This window comes from Ursus arctos, unplaced genomic scaffold, assembly GCF_023065955.2.
Source record: "Ursus arctos isolate Adak ecotype North America unplaced genomic scaffold, UrsArc2.0 scaffold_2, whole genome shotgun sequence".
Taxonomy (NCBI): Eukaryota; Metazoa; Chordata; class Mammalia; order Carnivora; family Ursidae; genus Ursus; species Ursus arctos.
The window spans coordinates 54,836,017-54,860,177 of record NW_026622874.1 but is presented as its reverse complement, the minus strand read 5'-3'; the positions used below and the strand labels follow the sequence as shown (position 1 = coordinate 54,860,177).

Below are 24,161 nucleotides of genomic sequence, written 5' to 3'. Positions count from 1 at the left end.
ACATTAGTGGAAAACCCAGAAAATGTGAATAAAGTATAGAGATAGATAGATAGATAAGTAAATAATAAAACCCTCTCCAGGATTAGGAGTGCCTGGCTGGCTCCATTATAGAGCATGGCGCTCTTGATGTCAGGGTCCTGAGTTCTAGCCCCACGTTGGGGGTAGAAATTACTGAAAACAAAAACAAAACATAAAAATCTCTCCAGGATGAGAAATCTGGAGTGGAGGAGGACGGAAAACCCCCAAGAGTTATATGGTCTGCATACACAACATTTCTCTAAACAAGTTGAAGTTTTTCAAAGCCGTGAGAGTCCACATTTTTTATTTTTTATTTATTTTTATTTTTATTTATTTATTTATTTGACAGAGATAGAGATAGAGACAGCCAGCGAGAGAGGGAACACAGCAGGGGGAGTGGGAGAGGAAGAAGCAGGCTCATAGTGGAGGAGCCTGATGTGGGGCTCGATCCCATAACGCCGGGATCACGCCCTGAGCCGAAGGCAGACGCTTAACCGCTGTGCCACCCAGGCGCCCCAGAGTCCACATTTTTTAAAGAAGACAGCTGAGAAGAGCGAATACACGTATCCTGGAGCAAACTCAGAGCAGCAGATAGTCTCTGCTAGAAGATTCTTTGAACGACCAACTTGCAAACGTCCAGAGGACCACAACAAAACCACCCCAGCCTGATAGGAAGGCATTTTAACCCTAACGAACCAAAGAAGGGGATTCTGCCCTTCCTTGTTCACTCTTTCTAGAGTGTTGCATTGTTCACCATCAAGTGAACCTTCCAGATATCCAGCTGCATGATTCTTAAGAGTGAGCAGGTGTCTGTGGCCTCACCTTTGGGATGAGTTAAATGACAGAACACCTTTTCTTTTCTTTTCTTTTCTTTCTTCTTTTCTTTTCTTAGGGAGTGGAATTTCCATATGCCAGGCCTTACGTGGGTAGATCCTTTACCCTGAGTTCTTCTTCATTAAGGACCACTTTGCCTCTGGGGAGACGGGACACACTATTCTCTTAACGGCAAATATTACAACACAAAACTTCACTCTGTTCATTACTTATGAAAGTGGATCAAGTCTCTCCACCTCCTGGGTCTCCCAGGCACCTGCTCCAGGAATGACGACATGGGAGGAGCAAACTCCAGCAAGACCAAAGCCAGTGTCCTTGAACAGAGTCTTGGTTTCAGCGTTGCCGCTGTCTGCCTACGTGTGCTCACAGCATTTTATTTTCTACTACTGTACAGTGGACTAAGAATCAGAAAGTTTAGAACTAGCAGGAGACTTGGGAGATGACCAGGTCAGACCCCATCCTTCTACAGAGGAACTTCTCATCTAGAGAGGGGCAGGAGTCTGCCCCTACGTACCTTTCCAAATCGGAACCAGACATGAATTGACCTTCCCAGCTAAAGGATCAAAGGCAAAGCGTCCGACCAGCAGCCCAGGAAACGCAAGAGGCAAACCTGGGGGCTCCTTCCCGCGAGCGGCCCCCACCCCACCCCGTCCCCGGCAGGTGCCGCGCACCCCGCCCGGCCCGGCCCTACCTGTCCCGCAGGTGGCCGCTGCGCAGCCCCAAGGCCGTGCACTCGGCCGCGCTCACCGGCACCCCCTTGCACGACTTGACCGGGTAGATCCAGAGCTGCGCCACGGTGCCCACCTGCTGCAGCCGCCGGCGCCGCCTGGACCGCGCGCGGCGCCAGGCGACCGTCCCCAGCGCCACGGCGGCCAGTCCCAGCGCGGCCACCCCGAGCCAGGCGGGCCGGGACGCCGCGGGGAGGCGCGGCGCGGGGAGGCCGAGGCGGCCCAGAGCCGACGAGGCGGCGGTGCCCATGGCCGAGTCGGCGGGGAGCGGGCGGCGGCGACTGCGGCCGGGGCGGCTGGGGGCGCGGGGGCGCTTAAGGCTCGCGGCGGGCGGGAAGAGGCGCGGCGGCTCGTGGCGGCCCTGCGCTCCCTGCAGCCCTGCCCTCCCTGCCGCGCACGCGCGGATCGCCGTCGGCCGCGCGTAACCGGATGTGGGGCGGAGAGGCCCGGGCCCGCCGCCTCGCCGCCCACTTTCTCCGGATAGGTCAGCAGCACCGCGCCGGCGCCCCCTGCCTGCGCGGCCACAGTGCCCCATGCGGAAGCAGGAGCACCCCTCCGCCGCCCACACCCCCCGCTCTCCCTATGCCCCGATTCCGACGCGGCCCCGCGGCTGCCGGCTCGGGCGCTCCGAACGGAACCGGGAAGCGGATCGCGGGCGGCGGAATGGGAGGTGTCACGAGGGTTAGTACCTACCTGCTCTGGCAGATCCCTCTCAGAAGAAACGTCTACACTAAGAGAAGACCCAAGGCCGGCGTGGCTTCTGGCCAGGTCCCCGGGAGGACCCGAGTCCCCTCCCCCAGTAAAACACCCGCCTGGGAGCTCGCTGCTGACCCTTCACTGCTTGCTCCACACCATGTGGGGATAGGGCCCTGACCTCCTTCTAGAGCGTGTGCTCAGCAGAGCTCACAATTACGGATCCTTCCTCTGGCCCTCTGAGATGTGTATGCTCTTCTGCAACTCCGAATTGTCCAGGAGGGCCAGGGCTTGTCTCCCCGTCTCTGCGGGAGGATGGAATCCTAGCTTCAGTGAGTGCCGGCTAGCAGGCACAGCGGGCCTGACCACGTTGCTACCGACCAACCAACCGTTTTGTCTTTTGTCGTTTTTCACTCACTCCCCACCCGCACACCATTGTCCCTTTCACCGGCCCAGTCACCTCTGCAGGAATGGCCTGGAGCTCAGCTCTTTTCCCCTCCTGTCACTAGTTGCTGAATAAAATTTGTTTTCACTGCTTTAATGTTCATCTTTACCAGCTCCATTCACGCGGCTATCCGGTGAACAGGGGATTTTCTTAGGCACGTTCAGGTTTGAGGTTGTTTATTTCTCCAAAAACCCTTCCTTAAATCGTGGCACTGTTCTGGGAACGCTTAAGAAGGCAACCAGTGGGCCACCTCCCAAATCTGAATGAATGAGCCACCCTCTGGAGAAGAGGGCCACCCTCCAGGGTGAGAAGAGGCTGGAGGAAGGAGCCAGAGAGGCCAGCTCCCTTCCACTGCTCCTTGTGAAAAGTGAAAGTCAAAACCACCTGAGCTCCCACCCCCCAAACAGCCCCTGTTTGAAATCCCAGACCAGTGGAATTAGCCTGTTCAGTAACCGCCCATTCTCGGCCAAGCCTTGCATTTCTTTTTCCAGCATGGTGCTGTGAATGAGGAGTACCTGATTCCTTTTCCTCTCCAGACTCTTGAAGAGGGAGGGTCAGAGCCCCCCCCCCCCCCCGCCCCCGGGCCCCCAGCCAAGAGCCTGCTGTCAGATGGAGGTTGTCTGTAAGTCCATCCTCCTCCCTGGAGGGGAGCTCCCAGACAGGGAAAATGTTCCTTATTAAATGATCTGTTCCTTCAACAGACATGTATTGATCATTTGCCCTAGACTGGCACTGGCCATTTAAAGTTTCGAAGCTGCCCCGCCATCCAGGAGCTTAGGGAGCCCCTGGCAGACTGAGGAGGACATCGGAGAGGAGGCGTGGACAAGATGCAGTGGACAGCTGTGTCTCAGGACAGTGGTGTCTTCAGAGGAGGGAGCTTTTGAGCTGAGCCTGAACACATGGAGGGTTGGGAGAGGGGGCAGAAGAGGGGATTCGGGGCCAAAGGCGCACACAACGCTTGGAGGAACGGAAGGGACGTGAGGATGCGGCGACTGCCAGCTGTTGAGCTTCACGAGCGAGCGTCCCTACCGGCCAGCGAGCGTCCCTACCGGCCAGCGCAGCAGGCGGCAGGAGCTGAGGCAGGACAGCTGGGCGGGGCCCAGTCCAGATGCTCCTTGTCCCAACTTCGTGTGGAGACACATCGGAACTCTGAACGGTGTGAGACATGGCTGGACGTGGTTGTTGGAAGGCAACACCGACCGGTCCGAGAAGGAGTAACCCCAAGGGTGGGTCGATGAGAAGCCGATGCTCTGGTTTGGGCCGAAGTGATCCTGAATCAGGGGAAGTAACAGTGGGGATGAGATGGGGATGTGGACAGGAGAGACAGTGGGGAGACACTTAGCAAGACGTGGTGACAGACGGAACACTGAGGTTGAGGGAGAGAAGGAGTCTGCCATGACTCCCAGTTCTCCTGCCTGGCTGTCTGGGTACAGGTGGGGCATGTCATTCCCTGAGATTAAAAAAAAAAATCAAGAGAAGCCGATCTGGGGAGAAAGATGATGAGGTCTGTTGTAGACATGGAGTGTGAGTTATTTGTGGGACTTCAAGTAAGGAAGAGTTACTGGACAGGTAACTTGACCTGTGTGTGTGCGTGTGTGTGTGTGTGTAAGATTTTTTTTTATCTATTTGAGAGAGAGAGAGCACAGGCACATGCAGGGGAAGAGACAGAGAGAGAGAGAGAGAGAGACCAGCAGACTCCCCCCTGTGCAGGGAGCCCAATGCAGGCAGATCCCAGGACCCTGACATGATGACCTTAGGCAGACGCTTAACTGACTGAGCCACCCAGAATCTCTCTTTTTAATGAATAACACATCACTCTCTGCCTAAAGGCACTGGTATATTCAAATAAAACACAACTGATCAGAGTACCAACCCAGGAAGCTGAGAAAAAAAAGAATTTAAAAGGCAAATATTGGGGCGCCTGGGTGGCTCAGTCGTTAGGTGTCTGCCTTCGGCTTGGGGTGTGATCCCAGGGTCCTGGGATCGAGCCCCATGTCAGCTCCCTGCTCTGCTGGGAGCCTGCTTCTTCCTCTCCTACTCCCCCTGCTTGTGTTCCCTCTCTCGCTGGCTGTCTCTCTGTCTGTCAAATAAATAAATAAAATCTTAAAAAAAAAAAAAAAGAAAGAAAGAAAAAAGAAAACTAAGCCTGGATTCTATTCATGTTTCTCAGGAGCATATTTAAAAATAAAATAAAATAAAATAAAATAAAATAAAATAAAATAAAATAAAATAAAATAAATAAAATAAAATAAAAGGCAAATATTGCCCTTGCCCAGCCAGGCCCTCATCAGGATGATGGGTCCCCAGCAGCCAACAGAAATATTAATTAGGGCCACCCAGCAGTACCTCTCTCCTGGGGAGATGTGCAAATTATCAGAGTGTGATGATAATCGACCTTGAACTTCTGTAACAAATCGTATGGGTCAGATAGGCTAACATAGTGTAGCAACCTCAAAATCTCAACAGTCTAACAAAGTACAAGTTTATTTCTCACTTAGATTCCAGTTCAGTGCAAGCCGACAACGGAGCCCCGACCATCCAGGCATTCCAGGACCCGGGCTCCTTCTGGGTTGTTGCTCTCTGCTCACCTAGACACCAGAGGACTTCTCCATCCAGTCAGTGAAAGGAGCAAAAAAGCGAGGCTCTTGTGGGGGAGGTTTTATACTGGGTGGTCCTGGAAGTGTGCACAGCCCTTCGACTTACATCCACTACCAGAGGCCAGCCGCACAGCCACATCTGCCAAGGGCTTGAGAGGCTCGAAGGTGTGCAAGCTGCTCACGTTGGAGGTTCTGTAGCTGCAGAAGAGAGGGAGGAGGGGATACGAAATCCCGTCTATCTGTTCCCAGCAAGGGCAGGAGGGTCTGGAACTGATAATGCTAGCAATCGCTTCCCTGCTGGCACCACACCCAGAACCCCTTTCTGCAAAAAGCCCCCTCAGGGTTGTTCCTGTACAAATGTGCTATCATACTCCCGGGTTGAGTGAGTCCATCTTTATACTACCCTTGGCCCTGAAACCAGAAGTAACAACAAGGAAACCAACCATCTCTGAAGTGACTTGATCCAAAGTCTTATTAAATAAGAAAAATCCATATGGGAGGGGCACCTGAGTGGCTCAGTCCGTTAGGCGTCTGCCTTCGGCTCAGGTCATGATCCCAGGGTCCCGGGATCGAGCCCCACATCGGGCTCCTTCCTCAGCGGGAAGCCTGCTTCTCCCTTTCCCCTCTGCCTGCCGCTCCCCTGGCTTGTGCTCCCTCTCTCTTTCTCTGTGTGTCAAATAAATAAATAAAATCTTTAAAAAATAATAAAATAAAATACTATCATTTCCACATTTATTACTGGCATGTTCTCACATAGTGGGGTGTCCATCTATAAAGTCCCCACTGAGAGGATCCATCAAGGCAAATTCATCCTGGTTCAGAATCTGCCTTTTGGCCTTTTAAAGTAGAAAGTCTAGCTTTTCAGTGTCGTGGGCTGACTGGGCTCAGGGACACTAACCTCTGCTACTAAGATTCACAGGAGACTGATAACGAAAACATCCACGCTGTTTTACTCATTCATAATAAGAAATATCGCGCCATGCCCACAAGCGTGCACAGCAGTGTGACCAACAGTGCCCAGTGAGGGTGGAAGGGGGGATCGACTAGCTCCTGGGGTAACTCGTGTGTGAGCTGGGCGCCTCCTACAGGCTGCCGGGAGGAGACACGTCCACATTGTTGGAGGTGGGGTTTGGCACGGATACCAGGGAGGTGATGCCTCAGTTGCCAAAGGCCAGTCCCAGAACTTCCTGAGGCTCAGAGCTCAGGAGTTTTCGAGAATGAGGACAATGGCCGATTGTCGTCCGGGAGACAGCAACTTTCATTCCAGCCCTGCTGTGTGTTAGCCTCTGGTCCTTAGTCTTTAATAATGACTAGGGAGTCTCGGGCCTCCAGGAGCCAGGAGCATGCTAGGAACACACATCAGGAACAACGGGGCAATCAGGAGAACCGGGGGTGGGAACGGGTGGGGGCTCCTGGAGCCTCTGGACAGCGGGTCCCTGCTGCGACAGAGAAGCTGAGGCCAGGCTGACCAGAGACATTCTGCTAACTGACGAAAGGGCAGTGAGAGAGGGTGACAGAGAACAGGGCTTTCTGAGGAGCTAAATTTAGTACAGGCTGGAAAGGAGAGGGCAAAGGCCAAGCGTGGGGAGAGGGCTGGGAAGACAAGCCCAGGTGTAGAAGGATTTCACTGTGTAAAAGAATGTGAGCTTCATCCAGAGGGTATTTAAAACTGAGTAACTAGTTACTGATAAGAAGAGAAACTGAGTGGCTGGAAACAAGGGAGAGACGGAAATTTCACGTGTATGTACATTTATACCCTTTCGCACTCTGAACCATGAAAATCCATACTTATTCCAAAAAATTCCAAAAATTCGAAAATAAGAGTATTTTTACAGTATGTTCTTAAATTATCCTAGTTACAGGAGTCTGGCTGTGTACCAAGCTCTGGGGGAGCAAAACAGACCACAAACCTACCCTACCAGCTTCTAACCCGTAACGCGTTCTCAAAGTTTATGCCTCAGCAGACACAGCACGCCTCTGGGTAGATTCCCACTGTCAAAAGACGTATGAGGTGTTGATCCATCTCTGCTTCCGAAGGCTTGCAGAGACTCCTGTAATCTGGGTTTGGGTGGAGGCAACATGTAATCTGGGTTTTGAAGAATGCATAGGAGCTTTAAAGCATAGAAAAGAGAGGAAGACCTCAAAAAAAAAAAAAAAAATAGAACTTCCCCCAAAGCCCTGGAATGGTTTTGGAGGAAAATCCTTTGGTATGAGGATCACAGCGGCCCAGGAAGGAGCGGGAGGTGAAGCTACCAGGTGGGATGAGGCCAAATGGTGCAAGTTGTGCATGTTATATGAATTTCTTTCCTAAAAAGTTCAAATAAACCCACACGGACATTGGTATTCTGGAAGCTTCAGGATGTACCTTTAGGATGAATTATTTTTCCCCCCAAGTAGCAAGAAAAAAATAACTTATGAAAATAATTTTTTCTATTTTGTATTTTTCCTCCCATAATTTTTACTGAAACCTCCCAGTTTCTGTTCGTTCATATAAGAAGTAAAAAAAAATATCGGTGTAACGAGCAAGTATATGGGAAAATTCAGGAGCAAGTCAATAAGTTTGGTTTTTTTTCCTCATCAAATATGTTCATAGTGGAGATTTTTATATTTTATCGAAAATATTTCTATTTCCAAGATTGTTCTTCACTTATGTTTTGGAATGAACTGTTATCAATGTTTGGTCTCTTCCCCCAAAAGTCAAGCTTTCCTGTTGGTTTGCAGCCCAAACTCTCCCACTGCTTGTTTTCTTTGGCTTATACAGTTGGTTTTCGGTTTTGGTTTTAGTTTTTCAATAGGGCAGTTTCTAGCTTGTCTTGAAACATCAAAATATCAGGAAATGCGAAGTCTGTGTTCTGCATGACAGCAGTCAGCGGCACCTGACTGGAGCCTGTCCCTTTAGGCATCATCCCCGGGTCCCTGCCCTCTCTATTCCATCCCACCCCTCTGGGTCTTTGGGGTTGCTCTGGGTCGGCCACCGGGGCAGGGGGCTGGGCCTCCACCAGGGGGCGCTGTGATCAGGGTTTTGGAGAGCAGGGCGGGGAGGAAGCGGCTGGAGCAGCTTCTGCAGGCAGTGGAAGGAGGCCCTCCTTTCCTTCCTGCAGAGTAAGTCCGAAGGCACAACTCCCTTGGCCCAACACATGGAAGGCTCGGGACCAAGAGCCAGTTGCAGGCCAAGTATTTTGAAATAGAAAGGGAGCAGCAGACCCAACTCTGTATTACCCCTGACATGTGAATAATGCTTTGCAGTCAATAAACCTGAATCAGAGACAGAATTATTTGGTCCTCACTGTGCTCCTGGGTCAAAAATAGGAAAAGGTGTCTATTCCTGCATTAGCCAAGACACTCAGAGTCCCTTGTCTCCCTCCCCTAAGGACACCCACCCAGCAAGAAAGAGGCAGGTCCCCCCAGTGGTGGTTTCCTCACACTTTCCTTCCTGGAGAGGAAGAGGAGGAGAGAGAAAAGCCCCACATGAAGACAGGGTGCCAAGAACATATGGGTAGAAAAGGGAGCAAGGAATGGTGGGGCCATGAGAAAGACGTTGAGATGTCTGTCACCGCAAACGTCCTTCCGATGTTCTGGAACACAGGTGAGGTTTGGTGGGGGGTCCAGAGCCAAGAAAGAATTCTTGAGACATCTAGATGGTGGTTTTATTAAGGCACGGGGACAGGACCTGTGGGCAGAAAAAGCTGCTGCTGCCTTCTGCTCCCTGCTGCTCCCCCCTGTCCCGGAATTGTGAGGGGCAACTGATTATATGGGGGGGGGGGGAGTAAAGATAAGGGAAGTTCCAAAAGGATTTTCATCTGCTGAAGAAAACTCACTGGATATAGGAGGCCGTGCTATTGTCAAACTAAGGTTGCTTTTCCCTCTAGCAAAGGCATTAACTTGAAGATACCTGGGAGCTCTCTGGAGGAACATTATACTCTGCCTGCCTCGAGGGCTTGTCCCTGGGCTGCAGGTTAAACGGACATCGAATTTTATCCACATTTCCTTCTGCCTGTTTCCCACATCACTCCTGGTGAGGTGGCCTTCCACCGGCTGGGACTTGGGGGTCCATCTGTGTATCTCAGGCACAGCGAAATCTCAGTGTATCTTTTATAAATAAAGAGATGACCCGCGGAGTTCGTTGGCCTCTGCCTGTATACGGGAAGGATACTGATGTCCCTTTGATAGCAAGAGCAAAGCTGTGGGGTTGGGCCGCTGACACTGAGGACCAGGGCCCTCCTCACATCTGGCCAGTCTGGTCCTGGGTGTCCCCCAGCTCCCCCAGGTCCCCCAGTGGCCACGGCCGCGTGTCTTTGTGGCTTGGATTCTGTGGATGTTATCAGCCAGGATGCAGAGTCCTACCTCCTCTCTGTTTTCGGTTGCTTTTTCTCTGGGTTTGTTTTCTTTGGCTGCCGTAGGAAGATTTGCTTTTCATCTGAGCAGCATGCTCCCTGGTCAGAGTGAAGGATGAAGGCTCCAACAGGATACAGCCATCTGGGAAGGGAAGAGAATCTCCTTGCTTGGGCTTCCTTTCCAAACGCAATCCCAGCCCCTAGAAAGCCATTGCCCTCCAACCTCGCTCTCTCCACTCCCTGCTCCAAGAAAAGATTAGGCAAAGCACCTCCTCACCCGTGGTTAGCCCCAAAACAACCTCTCTTTCCCAGGATGCCTTTCATTCCATGTATTTATTATTGCACGACTGCGAAAGTCTTGAACATCTTGGTAAATACGACCAGAAAATAGTGGCACAGGTGTGATCGATGCTACAACTCTTGGGTTGCAAGCACAGTCGTGTTCTTTTTTTAATTAAGATGCAACTCAATAGCATAAAGCTCGCCATTTTGAATTGTGCAGCCCAGTGGGTTTTAGTATCTTTGCTGTATTGTGCAATCGTTACCTCTACCTCATTCCAGAACATTTCCATCACCACAAAAGAAGTCCCATACCTCCCCCCTCTCCATTCCCTGGCAACCACTAGTCTGCTTTCTGTCTTCATGGATTTGGCTATTCTGGACATCCTGGTTTTGGGTTGTTCTTCTTCATTGTTTTGTTTTGTTTTTGACATCCTCTATTAATGGAATCATACAACGCGTGCTTCTGGGTTTGGTTTTCTTCATTTAGCAGAAGGTTTTCAGGGTCCATGTCCGTTGTCATGTGTGTTACTCCTTCCTTCCCTCCTGGGAGGAATAATATTCCGTTGTACGGATAGACGACATTTTGTCCATAAATCATGCTGCTATAAATCACTTGCTATCAACATTTGTGTATACATTTTGGGAGAACATATGTTTTCAATTCTCTTGCATATGTACATGCTGGAGTGGAATCTGGTGGGTCCTATGGTCACTCTACATTTAACTGTCCTGAGGAACCGTCTAGGTGTTGCCCACAACAGCTGCCCCCTTTTACATTTCCCACCAGCAATGTGTACCTTCCCTCCCATTTATCCCCAGTTCTATTAAGATATAACTGACATACAAGATTGAACTCATTTACGGTATACAACATGATGATTTATGTATGTATTGTGAAAAATCACAATAAGTTAGGTTACCATCAACCACCTCAGATTAAAAAACAACCACCTCGTATAGTCACAACTTTTTTCCTTCTTGTGATGAACACCTTTAAGATGTACTCTCCGAGCACCTTTCAAATACACGATACAGTCGTGTTGACTACAGTCGCCATGCTGTACATGACATCCCCACAACCTATTTACCACAACATGGAGGTTTCTACCCTTTGACCCCCTTCCATTCTATACCCAAGCAATCAAGGGATTGTTTGGATGGTCTTAGCTGAACTTACACTGCTAAAGATGTTAGACGAAATCGGACACCGAGGGACACTGGTAAGGACAGATTTTGGTCAGTAACAACTATTGCAACAGGGAAAGGAGTCGGGCATGACTGACCTCAACTTCAGTTTGCACAGAGGTGAGTGGGAGTGTTAAGGAGAGAATGCCAGAGCGCTGGTCAGAGAAGTGAAAAATCACAACAGAGTGGGAAAGGGGCTTGATCCCTAGGAAACCCACTGAGTTCACTACCTGGAGCTTATCAAGTTAGGCTCCCATGGGCCCACAAATGCGGAGGCGTGCCAGGGGCTCTGTCTTCAGGTGCTGGCTGGAACATACAGCAAATTCTTTTGGCCGCCTTGAGTTTCCTCAAGCAGGCACTTAAAGGGGAGCGAGGGTCATCCCAGAGCCGTAGCTCTGAGCTGTTACAAACTCTGCTGCCGCTTGTTCAAGTCCTGATGGGCCCAGGTTGAGGCTCGTCAAGTCAGAGGAACCCGGGGGCACTTGGCTCAGAGAGAATGAGGCAATGGGGGGGGGGCATCTTTCTCTAGAACTTTCCTTATTTCATGTTCTTGTCAAAGTAGACAATGAAGCAGAACGCTGATAGCATCGACTAATTTATAAAAAAGACTGGGTTCACCACATCCTGCTATAGAAATCCCATCCACGTCGCAGAGACCTCGCACCCGGCACTCTGTCTGTTGAAATGCAGCCAGAGCCGTCTGTTTTCACGGATCCTGCGGAGGGACCCGGAACTCAACCCTTTATACGCACAGAAAGGAACGCTGGGGGTCAACCTGAGACCTTCTGGGCCCATCCTTGACCCTCCTGCGAAACACAACAGGAAACAACTTCATCTGGATGGTGTGCTGAAAGAGCTGTTGACATTAACAGAAGGAATCCTGGCTGATTTTAGATTTAAACTTCTAACAAAGCAGCTCTGAGGAAGGAATGCTCTTGGGTGGAAAACACTACTTCATAACCAAACTCCACAATTGCTATTATTTGAAATTTTTCACGACAAATGGAAAACCAAATAAACTCTCTTGCTTTGTTTTGTTTTATTTATTTATTTATTTATTTATTTGAGAGGGAGAGTGAGCGTAAACCAGGGGGAGCAGCAGGCAGAGGGAGAAGCAGGCTCCCCGCTGAGCAGGGAGCCTGCCGACGATTCGATCCCAGGACCCTGAGATCATGTGCCTCACCAACTGAGCCACCCAGGTGCCCTAAACCCTCCTATTTTGGATAAACCACTGGGACCTTTGACAGTGTGAAAACGTTTTCCTTTCTGTCTCTCCTTCAATAACCAGAATGGGGGACAAGCAGATTTAGTAATGCCCGGCCCCACCCTACGCCTCTCGATCTTCCCTGCACTTAGGTTTCTAGTCGTGCCTGCCCCCCACAAACTCCAGTAATCCTGACACGTATGAATTATGACAGAGCATTATTACGTGCAAGACTCCCTACGTTGACAAAACAAACCCGGAGGTTCCCCCCCCCAGAACTTACAATCTGGTTGGTAGAATATACATATGGTTAAAAACCAAAATGTAACCTAGTAAATTTGAAGATCTAATTGCCTTTATTAGGCGATTCAAGAACGGGGCAGCACATCAGTCTGGAAGCTGTACAAAACAGAAGGACTTTAAAGGCGGAAGCAGAACAGGCCAATTAGCAAAAGAAAGGAGGGCCTCAGGCAAAGTCACCTTCCCTCAGGGGAACAGCAGGGGGTTTCGTAGGTAGATTACCTTCTCTTCCTGGGGTGGGGATGGCAATGGAGAGAACCCAAGGGACACGTTATAGATGGGTGCTCACCAGAAAATTTCTGACTAAGACTACATTTCTGGAAAAGGTTAAAACTGCGAAGAGGTTAGGTACAAAGGCTCCGGGTGGTGACTTGGCCTGGCATAAGTGACTCCATCTTGGGCCTATGGGATTGTTTGGGGTTTTTTGTTTTTGTTTGTTTTTTTACAGTATAAATAAATCTACAAGTAAATAAATATAAGGTGAAAAGTGAATAAGGCCCTGTGGGAAGTTGACGTAGTCTAGTGATACGGAGATTCAAAGAAAGGAGAAATAACTTTTGCCTGGAGTCAAAAGAAAGATTCCTTCCTTGTTGAGAAAGGCCCCCAAAAACCATACTTCTGAATGGGGAGCTCACCGTGGTACCAGGAGAGCTACTGAGAACTGTGTAAGCAGGAAATGCCCCAACAGATTTGGGGTAATCTCTGTTAGATACCCAGTTGGAGAAGAGAGGGTTTTTACCTATGCCACATCTAGACCTTGTTTCCTTCCTTTTGCTGGATGAAGAATTATTTTTTTAAGGCTTGAAAGCCCATCTTCTGTCTAGTTCCCCTAATGAAAAGCCGTCATGATGACACTCCGTCTCACATCCTGCTTTTTTCTCCTAATCCAAAAACACTGCTTCTAGGTATTTCCTTCCAGTTCAGAGTTCTTGCAATTTGTTTTAATGTTTAAGAACAAGGAGAAAGGGACCCACTTTCCCCATTCATATTTACAGCGATGTATGTACCTCAGGATTTTAATATTCTGTGGGGAAAGCCTTGTGGATTCCAAGTGTCCTACTGGGAGCCCATAAGTCTAGAGCCTGGGACTTTTCTAGCCGATTATTAGCGATAAGGAGAACAAAGCAAGAGAAATGTAGATAAAATTAAATTTCCTTTCAACTTGCAGCCCGTGGATAAATACCTGAGACGTGCAGTGCGACATTCCTCAAGGAACTCATAGCTGTCTTAATGTGAATGCTTGCTTTGCTAGAAACTAAAAGCAACCTTAGCTCGACAATAGCCAGACGCCCAGGATCCTGCCTTCTTTGACATACAGAAATACCTTTAGAGACTTCTATTCTCTCTACCACCCAACTTCAAAATATATAATCAGTCCCACCTCACAATCACAGTACAGCTCTCTCTGCCCATGCGTCCTGTCCCCGCGCAATAATAAAAGGACTTTTCTGCACCATAAAACGTCTCAAGAATTCTTTCTTGACCCTTGTGCTCAACAACCCTGCATCATTAGGACTATTAATGAGAACATTCTAGGGATGCCTGGGTGGCTCAGTCGGTGAAGCGTCTGCCTTTGGCTCAGGTCATGATCCTGGAGTCTTGGGATGGGGCCTTGTGTTGGGCTCCCTGCTCAGTGGGGAGCCTGCTTCTCCCTCTGCCCTTGCCATCCCCCCACCCCCTCGCCCCCTTGTCTTATGTATGCACGCTCTCTCTCTCTGTCAAATAAATAATCTTTTTTAAAAAATGAGAATATTCTAAAAACCCATAAGGATGCAGAAGAGAAACGTCAAAATCGACCCCTCTTCTCTTCCCCTTTATCCATTTTCCAACATTAGTTACTAAGGGATTAAGGTTAACAAGAATATTTTCGCCAATCATCAAACTTACGCACATACTCTATGAGTAGACCACAAGGTGGAAATTTTAAAACATATTGGAGCAAACATTAAGTGACTTCCATGAGTGGGATGTTTTTCTAACCATTATCTCTTTGAGTTCTCATGAAACCCATAGTAGATTTTATAAGCCTTAATTTATAAACAAGATTCTAAGAGTTAAAGTAAAACAAGTAGAAATTCCTCCGCTGTCCTTTGTAAAAAAACAAAATTCAACAAATAAATTTTCACATCTAGTTGGCTCTATTAAGCAATTCATGAATCGGGCAGCCTCCCATCTAGCAAGTTGGGAGGTGGGGGAGGTCTGAGGAGGCGTACAAAATGGAAAGTTTTTGTTTTTCTTTTTTTCTTTCCAATTTTTATTTAAATTCTAGTTAAGTTAACATGTAGTGTAATATAGGTTTTAGCAGTAGAATTTAGTGATTCATCACTTACGTACAACACCCAGTGCTCATCCTATCAAGTGCCCTCCTTAATACCCATCACCCATCTAGCCCACCCCCCATCAACCCTCCTTTTGTTCCCTATAGTTAAGAGTCTCTTGGGACACCTGGGTGGCTCAGTCAGTTGAGCATCCAACCTATGGTTTCAGCTGAGGTCATGACCTCAGGGTCATGGGATCAAGGCCCATGTAGGGCTGTGGGCTCAGCAAGGAGTTGCTTGAGATTCTCTCTCTCTCTCTGTCCCTCCCTTCACTCTCTCTCTCTCTAAATAAATCTTTAAAAAAAAGAAATTGGGGGATGCCTGGGTGGCTTGGTCAGTTGGGCATCTCCCTCAACTCAGGTCATCATCCCAGGGTCCTGGGATGAGTCCCACACTGGGCTCCTTGCTCAGCAGGGAGCCTGCTTCTCCCTCCCCCTGCTGCTTTCCCTGTTGTGCTTTCCCTCTCTCCCTCTCTGATAAATAAAATCTTTTAAAAAATAAAAAAATAATAAAAATTTGTAAAGCCTCTTATGGTTTGCCTCTCCCTCTCTCTTCTCTTTTTTTCCCCTTCCCACACATTCGTTTTGTTTCCTAAAGTCCACATATGAGTGAGATCATATGATAATTGTCTTTCTCTGAGTTATTTCACTTCGCAAAATACCCTCTAGTTCCATCCATGTCGTTGCAAATGGCAAGATTTCATTCTTTTGGACGGCTGAGTAATATTCCATTGTGTATTTACGTACCACCTCCAAAATGGAAGGTTTTTATAGGAATCGCAGAGGGCGGGACAAGGAGTTATATTAAGAAAAAGGTCTACCCCAGGCAATATCAAGACCACCTTCCCACGGGGAAAGGGCAGCGGGTCTTGTCACTCAGACTACTTCCTCTTCCTTTGGGAGACAGAGAAGACCCGTGTGACAGATTCCTTTTGGCACTGATCAGGAAATTCTGAACTGAGTGTTAAGACTTACATGTCTGGGGAAGGTTGAAACTGCAATTAGATTGGTTAGTAAGCCCTGGTTTGGTGACTTGGCCCATTCGGGGCCTGTGGCTTTCTTGTTTCAGTGATCTGCCCCCTTCCCTTGAATGAGAGCCCCCACTTGACTGAGAGATGTGGTCAAAGTGTAAGCACCAGAGCACTCGTAGCCATGCGTGGTAGTGCTCCCAGCTTTTAGGGACTCTCTGCCTGATACTCAGAGGTTGTGATGTTTTTTGCTGATTCCCTGTGATATTCATAGGCCACAACGTCAGGCCCACAAACCTTAAGTCAGCTGTTCCCTTCACTTCTCCTCCAACATTCCGGAATACCAGCAGGGAGAGTGTGTACAATGAGTCCCTGCCTGCCCCAGGAGGCCAAGGTCAGGGACTGGGCCGGTCACATGACTCCCCGGGTCCCAGTGTAGAAATGACAACAACGTTGCGGGAAATGCCCGGGCTGCGGCAGAAAACCCTGGGGCCTGGCCTTGCACATTGTATTTTCTGGCTCAGCAAAGAGGCATTGTAGCAACTAAACAAATAAACAGCGGTCTTGGCCTTGAACTCCAAAGACTTTTGGCATTCTTATGCTTCTCCCCCCAGCCGGTGCCTTCCCTGTTGTTCAGGCCAGAATCTGAGAGAATTCATTGATTCCTCTCTTTCCCTCACCCCTACCCCGACCTTGGCAAGTCCAGTCCCTCTTGCTTTCTCAGCTGGGAGCCCTCTCCCTCTCATGGCCCACACTATAGGCTCTGCCTCCCCTCCTCACTTCAGCAATGCCCACCCCAGGCCTACCCTGTCCCCACTGCCGCTCAGGGAGACTTTTCACCGTGGAACGGACCCCAACACCTCTCCCTCACCCTGTATGAAGAACCCATCCGAAGTTTCCCCTTCATTCACCCTCTCCCCAAGTCCATAGGGTCAGGCACCTCAATGTCGGTCACCAGCGGGCCATCCCAGCCCAGTGTCAGGCACAGAATAATGCTCGGGGCACACCTGCTGGACAGCTGTGAGTGACTGAGCCTGTGAAAGAAGGAAGACATTGATAAATGAAAGATAGCACACAGCCAAGCGCCCTCTCTGACTCTCCAAGAAATATGCCTTGGTGGGGTAGGGAGAGGTGCCACGCAGAGCCCCACATATGTGACCTCAAGCTGGCTTCGCATCCCAGGAATTCCCCAGGAAACCCCGAGTGCTGAGCCTTCCAGAGTCATCACCCAGCACACCTGCTCGCGCCCTCTGGGATGTCTGACCGCTCATCCACAAAAGTTCCCTGAACTCCTGCTACATTATAGGCGTCGCATAAGGCACCGCACAGTTCCTGCTGTCGTGGAGCCTACGTTCCAGGGGTGGGAGTGAGGCCTCACGCAAGCAAGCAGCCAGGACATGGACACGTAACTGCGGGGTGGGATGGCGGGGAGCGGGGCCGCTAGGATGGGGAGTCACGTTCCCTAGTGCTGTGAGTGGGGGTTGGGATCCTCACCTTCTCTGCTTCAGCCTCATCAGCGGAATGGGCTGATGACAGTCCCTCCCCGTGGGGCACTGCTAACACAGAAGTCAGTCCTGCCCTTGACTGCTCAAAACGGACGGCGATGCCTCATATCTCTCTGAAGGAGAGCCCCGTCATGGAGCCCAAGGCCTGCATGATGGCCTGTCCACAGCTCCATGCCTCCAGCTCCCTGAACTCATCCCCTCGCACTCTACCCCCAACTCCCTCCGGCCATCCGGCAGCACACGGGCCAAACTCCATTCACTTTGAGATCAGACCTAGGGTAGCCCCATGGCCAGACCCCTGAACTGTCTGGTCAGCGTCCCGCCCTCCCTGCCCCCACACTTTCTATACACTCAGGACAAGGGGCTGCTGAGCGCCTTCCGTTCCCAGTGACCTTTCTAGCGCTGTCACCGATTACACAGGGAGACCTTGTTAACAGCTTTCTTCCTTGTTCCTGGTGAAGCAGGCTGCCTGAGAGAACTGTCTGGGCCCATGCATGCTCCAGAGATCTTTGTTTTGTGATTTTTCTTGGACATAAAACAATAAATTGGGACCAGTTCTGCTCTAGATGCACCGCGAAGCTTCCTACAGAGAGTCGAGCTGCTTCTTTTCTGCCCCTTCCCCAATACTTACCCAGCGCCTACTCTACGCAAACATCATCGGGAATCACGTGTTAACAACCAATTCTAATACAGGACGGAATACAATGGAGGCTAAGGCTCCGGACAGGCGGGAGGCTGCCGCGTCCAGAAGAACCAATTCATTCCAGAGGCCAAGATCAGGGAATGTTCCATGGAGGAGGAGGCCTCGCGCTGAGCCTTCTGACAGATGCAGAGCTCCAAGAGCGAGAAGAGTGCTGGGACGCAGCTGAGAGAAGGGCTGGGGCAAAGGGCTGGGGCAAAGGCCAGGGCTTGGCCTCTGTGGGCCCGCGGTGGGGAAGCCTGGTCACGAGGGAGGGCAGCCCATGGGTGTGGTGGGTTTGGGGAGAACAGCAGCAGCCAGAAAACAACTCGATGCCCCTCTGGACATGGGACCGAGGCTGCTGGGGAAGTGATTCCTATTGTTTCTGTTTCCTTCTCAGGGGGCTGTGGAGAGGAGGCGGCAGGCCCTGATTGTCACAGTGGCCTTGAGAGCTCCTCAAGAGGTCAAGAGGGAGGAAGAATAGGAAATGGCCCCTTGAAGAAAGAAAAGATAAGCAAGATCAAAGTACAAAGCAAACGAGCCAGGATTTTGTCAGAGGGAAGCTGCAGAAAATCCCTCAGACTCAGGGAACCAGAGGTACGGGGTCCTGATAATGTACCCGCCTCTGCCCAAACGGGTCCAGAAGGAAGGGGACTGGTGTGAAGCCACACAGCTGGCTGCCTTCCTGACTCAGATCACTCCTGCGGCTGAGAGCCAGTGCGAAGGCAGACCCAGATCCCTCCTCCCTCCCAAGCTCCGTGTTAGCAGAGGACGGTTCCCAGTTCCCAGCCAGGCAGGACGTCCCTTGCCCACGTGCCCAGGAAGACCTCAGGGCCCAGGGCCTTCTGGCCTTGGAGGTCAAGGCACTTTTCTGCCCAACAGCCTTCGCCTCCAAGGCCTAGGACCCCCCACCCCTACCCCCACCCCTGCCTGGTTCCAGCCCCAGGCAACCAGGAGAAAAGGGCAGGCCGTGCTTACGGTGGAAGCCACCTGGAAAGGGCTCCCTTCGCCAAGGTGGGTGTTCAAGACTCAGGCGGGGGCTGCTGCCTTCTCCCCACCACCCCCTGGACGCCCTTGTCCAGGCACACCGTCACTCACTTTTCTCTCCCCTTTGGACCTTTGCACAGGTTACTCCATTGCCTGAAACCCTCTTTCCTCCCCTCCCCTTCTTCCCCCTGCCTGGATAGCTCCTGCTTATCACGCAGGTCCCAGCTCTGACGTCCCCCGCCTTGTGGGGAGCCTTCCCAAGATAGGGTCAGGGGCCGCTCCTAAGGGGCTCCTCGATCTCCTCACGCATGCACTCTTCAGGCTGGATTATAATTGTCTGAAACTATATGATTGAATAGAAGTTCCCTCAAGGCCAGACCTTACTTTTTTTATTATTTCCAGAAACAATGACATACTGAGCTCTTTCTATGGGTTTCACTATTGTGAGAATGAATATCCTTCTGATAACTCTGCAAAGTGGGTACGGTTATCAAACTCCCTCTTGTCTGATGGGCAAACTATGATTCAGAGAAGCTGAGCCTCTTGCCCAAGGTCACACAGGGGGCGAGCTGTGGCGTCAGAGTTCAGAGCCAGCGCAGTGGACACTCAGATATGCTACCCAGATCCGCCTTCCAGGAAAGACTCGGCCCCACCTGCTGGGAATGTCTGTGGACTGAGACGACTTTTAAGACTGGAGAGCCACCTTGTCCGGAGGGCAGCCCAGATCCATGGACTGATCAGCATGGGGTATAAGGGCCTGGCCATCTCGGAGCAAGTCAGGTCAACCCTGTAAGGCCACACTAGCATCAGAGTTCCTGGGGGTGGGCAGAGGCCATGGCTGGGCCTCCACTAACTGCTGGGCGCCTTCAGCCCAGTCCTGCCTCCTTCTCTGTCGTGAGCGTGCTCTGAAGGCCACACCCAAGCTGGGTCTTTCCACAACGTCAGCTCCCTTCAGTCATAAAGCAAGGTTAACATAATTATAAAGCGGGTTCAGGATTCCAAACTCAATGACATTGCACCACGTGATTGACTTGGCTTTGTAGAGAGTGCACAGAGCAGAACAGAAGATAGTCACACAACAAACAAGATAACAGAGCGGTTACCCGAAGTTACTGAACCAACCGTGCAGACCATCTGTAGGCGTGCAGCTGAGATAAAGCCTTGTCTTGTCCGGTCGGCTCTGGGCACTTACTGCCTATTGAGTTCAAGCAGGGAAGGATTTCCCGCTCCTGTCTGAGGAGTCTGACAGTTTACTGCAAGTCTTCCCTTTTTGGAGGGACTGAACCAGTCTTGGGCCCCCGCAGACCCCCTCTGCTTCTGTTCGTCGTCAGCTCTGGGGTGTGGTCAGCAGGTGCTGGTCTCGGCGATGTCTCCCGGCTACAGTACCCTTTGCTCCTTGGGTCATTGCTTCACACAGGCCCCTGCTTGACACAAGTGACTCCATCTTGCTCTCTACAACCTCCTAACAACCTCCTGCACTCGACCCTGCAACCCGGGGCAGCGTGATAGCCGGACACACAGCCACAACCACCTGTCCTGTTGCCTCCCAGTGGAGCCGCCCAGCCGTCCTGCATGCTGCAGGGACATGACAGGTGCACACAGCTTCCTTTGCTGAACACGTGAGCGGACACAAATGAAGAGGTTCCCTGGGTGATTAATGAGAGTGTGTATTGGCTCTCCCGGTCCTCAGAGTTGTTATTACTGAGTTTGTAGGGCCCCTGCGTGTCTGCCATGAGCCACGACGGTGACCTCCTGCCACCCTCCTGAGAGCCCCGAGCTTTCCCAGTGGTCCTCAGGCGGCCCGTTTGTCCTTTGAACACTGTGCCCAAAGAAGTTGACAGGACTTCTTCTGCACCCCCATGTCACAAACAGGACCAGTCTGGGTGTTGGGAAACAAGGCCCGCGGCAAACCTAACCCAGTTCAGGGTGAAAGTGCAGTGTCCTTCCTCACCTGGAAGGGCTGGAAAAGACAGAAAGCTACAAATAAACCTTTTCCTGGAACCTCGAGCCCCTGCCCCCACTCCAGCTCTGCCGCAACTCTAGCTGGGCTCGTTTTAAGCCAAGGGAAAAGTGGGGGCTCTGCTCCCCTCAGGAACCTGGAAGCCATTCCCTGTAGATAAAGGATAAGTTTAGGGGGAAGAGAGAAAAACACTAACAGTGGAGGGCAAGCAGGCTGTGTGTCTCTCTGCCCCCCCCCAGTTCCCTCCCCCTCCTCCCCTGTAGCAGGTTGGGGTGCCACAAACAGCACCTGACTGGGGCAGGGGGGCATCCAAACAGACCAGGTACGGCCACTTGCCGCTGACAAAATCCAGAGGTGGTGAAACAAGAAAGGAATTTATTTCAGTTTGGCCACCACGGGGAGGACAGTGGACTGGCATTTCAAAGACTGCCTCCAAATACCGAAAATAGTTGTGGGTGTATATAAGGCAAACGGGGGGGGGGGGAGGCAAAGGTGGGCGCACACATGCAGGAACACAGTGAAGGTTCAAGCCAGCATTATCTGGGAGTCAGTGACGGGCGGTGGGGGGGGTCTCGCTGGCTCAGGGTGCTCCTGGCTGCGGGGGGGGGGGGCTGGGGTTCCCATCAGGGGGTGCTCCACCTGAGCCCAGAGACAAGCTGGAAACAAGAACCCCACTAAACCGCTGAGATCAAAATCAAGCAGCCGAAGTTCCTCTTTCAACCCCACCCCTGCTCCCCAGGTCTTCTTTCCCCCCAGCACGCGGTCTGTTGATCCAGGGGGGGAGCCAGTCGGTGAGAAGACCCGCCCACACCCCCGCGCGCTCCGTGCCTCATACACTCCAAATCTGATCCGCCGAAGAGCCTGGAAGCAGCCACGACTTCCTCGACTTTACAAAAGAAACCAAGCCCTGCAATTCAAAGAAACCAGACCTCGTCCAAGGCTAGAGGACTGCCAGTGGTCTTCCTGGGGTGCAGGGCGGCTGCCTGCTAGCCTGGGGGCTCGGGCACGTGGCCCCTGGGCGCTGCAGGGAACCCAGGAGGGGAACACAGTAACCGTGGCAACAGAAATCACACTGAGGACATGTGGCAAAACAAAGGTCAACCGCCCCGACCGACCTGGGGGCACAGATCCCTTCCCCGGCCCAGCCCCCATGCCCCGCCCTCTGTGTGGGGTGCGGCGATGGGATGGGGGGGTCCCCAAACGTGGGGCATCCCAACTGGGTGGGGGCTGGTGGCACAGGTGGTGAGATACTTCACCCAACGCAGAAAAAAAGAAGTTTATTGAATACAGCACAAGGGATGGGGACAGAAGAGCAAAGGAGAGACTGTGTGCAACACGGGTGGTGAGGGGTCATAGCTATAGGATGGAGTGAGGGAGTATGGAGCTGTAGGGAATTTCCCCTTTTTGGGTAATCGCAGGAACTGTGCCTGGATATAACTGGTCAGTCGGGGCCTATGGCTATTTCAGGGTGGGTCGCTTATCGAGCCTCTGGGCACTCAGCTCTCTGGTCACCGTGGGCCCTCCTGCCTTGCTCAAGCTTCCATCGCTCAAGCCTGTTACCTCAAAGCAGCCTGGACGTCCTGCACCTCGCCTGTGGTAAAGCAGCAGCGACGTCCTGCACCTCGCCTGTGGTAAAGCAGCAGCGAAGCAATCTCAGCATCTCAGAAATTCGTGGTATGAGGGGCTGGTCAGCGCCCCGAGTCTTTCGCTGCAGGGTTTCTAGCTACCTAGCTGGGTCACGTTATTGGGCCTAGGAATGCAAATAATTGGATTGGATGTGCTTAGGCTGAAAGTTCTCTCTTCCTTGGGATCCCTCGGGGGTAACAGAGCCTGAGAGAACCTCGAGTGGGGGGCAGCTGGAAGGGGCTGAAAGCGCAGCCCGAGTCCTGGTTTCAGGGCTTCCTGGACCCAGAATCACATAGAAGGATGTGGTTAAGCCAGCCAGCACGAGACTGCGTGTGCCTGGTCCTCCTCTTTGATGCCCAAGGAGACCTGGGAGGCATGGAGAATCCCTGCCCAGGAACAGGTGGAATCCAGGGGAGCATGAGGAATGCGGGGGGGCAGACCGAATCCCAGGCCTGTGGGACCACGGGCATGGCTCACTGACTTACTGAAATGAAGGCACCAAGAGGCAAATTCAAGCTTGATTTTGCATGGAAAATAATGGTGATGATGAGGACACAGAATACAGGTGAGGTTCAGCGGGGTGGAGTCTGGAGCCGACGACCGAGAAAGAATTCTTGAGGCGTCTTTGGAGCAAAATTGGTGGTTTATTAAAGCACGGGGACAGGACCCGTGGGCAGAAAGAGCTGCTGCCCCGGGTTGTGAGGGGTGGCTGTTATATACCATGGGGTTGGGGGAGGTAAGGAAAAAGGGAGGTTGAGGAAATACTTTCATATGTTAAAGAAGACTCACAAGATACCAGAGGCCTTGCCATTGTTTTCCCTCTAGCGAGGCATTAACATGAAGATAGTTGGGAACTTCCTGGAGCCTGCAGATTACAAGGACCTTTAATTGTATCTACATTCCCTTCCGAAAGCTCAGTTATTGATAGAAATGCTTCGTTCTTGTAAACTGCTAAAGACATTTGTAAACTGAGGGAGACTTAAGTCTTGCAGGATTGTGGTATCTATAGGTTAACTATTTCTTGGTCCTTTCGGGCAGCCAGGAGCGCCTGAGGAATGTCACATATATCCCATGGGGGGGGGGTGTCAGTTTCTGCTTTGTCCTCAGCCTGCCTTCTGTTCCCTCATCAGTGATAAAGGGAATTCGTAAATAACTTAAATGACTTTTTCTCCTTAATGCTATAGATCTCAAAAACCACAAAGCATCGTCCCCCACAGAAAGTGCTTCTGCTTCCCGGCTCCAAGTGGGGGCATGATACTAACACCTAACTCAGGGCTCTTTCCACGACGAAAGAAGATAAACTTGTAAAGTGCTTTTTCCAGCAGGTAAGTCCCTCGCAAACAAACAAAAAAGGTGTTACGTCACCACTTTCTACTTCTGCACTGATTCTAAACATCTCTCATAGGAAGGGAAACAGACACGAATTATCTCCCCCGTTTTGATTTTTTTTTAAAGATTTTATTTATTTGACACACACACACAGAGCCAGAGAGCACAAG

General features: G+C 51.1%; 1 protein-coding gene and 1 long non-coding RNA gene across 5 annotated transcripts in view; both read right to left on the bottom strand.

The window, feature by feature from the left end:
• The window catches only part of LOC113268718 (mitochondrial amidoxime reducing component 2-like), a 33,956-nt gene extending 31,979 nt beyond the window's left edge, over window positions 1–1,977 (bottom strand). For 2 of the 4 annotated variants that reach the window (XM_026517294.4, XM_026517295.4), the window contains exon 1: window positions 1,544–1,964. In XM_026517294.4, the coding sequence (XP_026373079.2) occupies window positions 1,544–1,830 (287 nt within the window). In that variant the 5' untranslated portion in view covers window positions 1,831–1,964. Of the gene's footprint in view, window positions 1–1,543 lie in introns of all 4 variants that reach the window. The other 2 variants (XM_057315583.1, XM_044390646.3) reach the window with 2 other exon arrangements.
• A 5,201-nt stretch (window positions 1,978–7,178) lies between these two features.
• On the bottom strand, window positions 7,179–18,301 carry LOC125283474 (uncharacterized). Its single transcript, XR_008960407.1, has 4 exons — window positions 18,042–18,301; window positions 16,846–16,939; window positions 9,660–9,791; window positions 7,179–8,985 (listed from the first exon to the last, which is right to left on the bottom strand). It is a non-coding gene; the product is annotated as an uncharacterized LOC125283474 (long non-coding RNA).
• Between the last annotated feature and the right edge of the window lie 5,860 nt (window positions 18,302–24,161).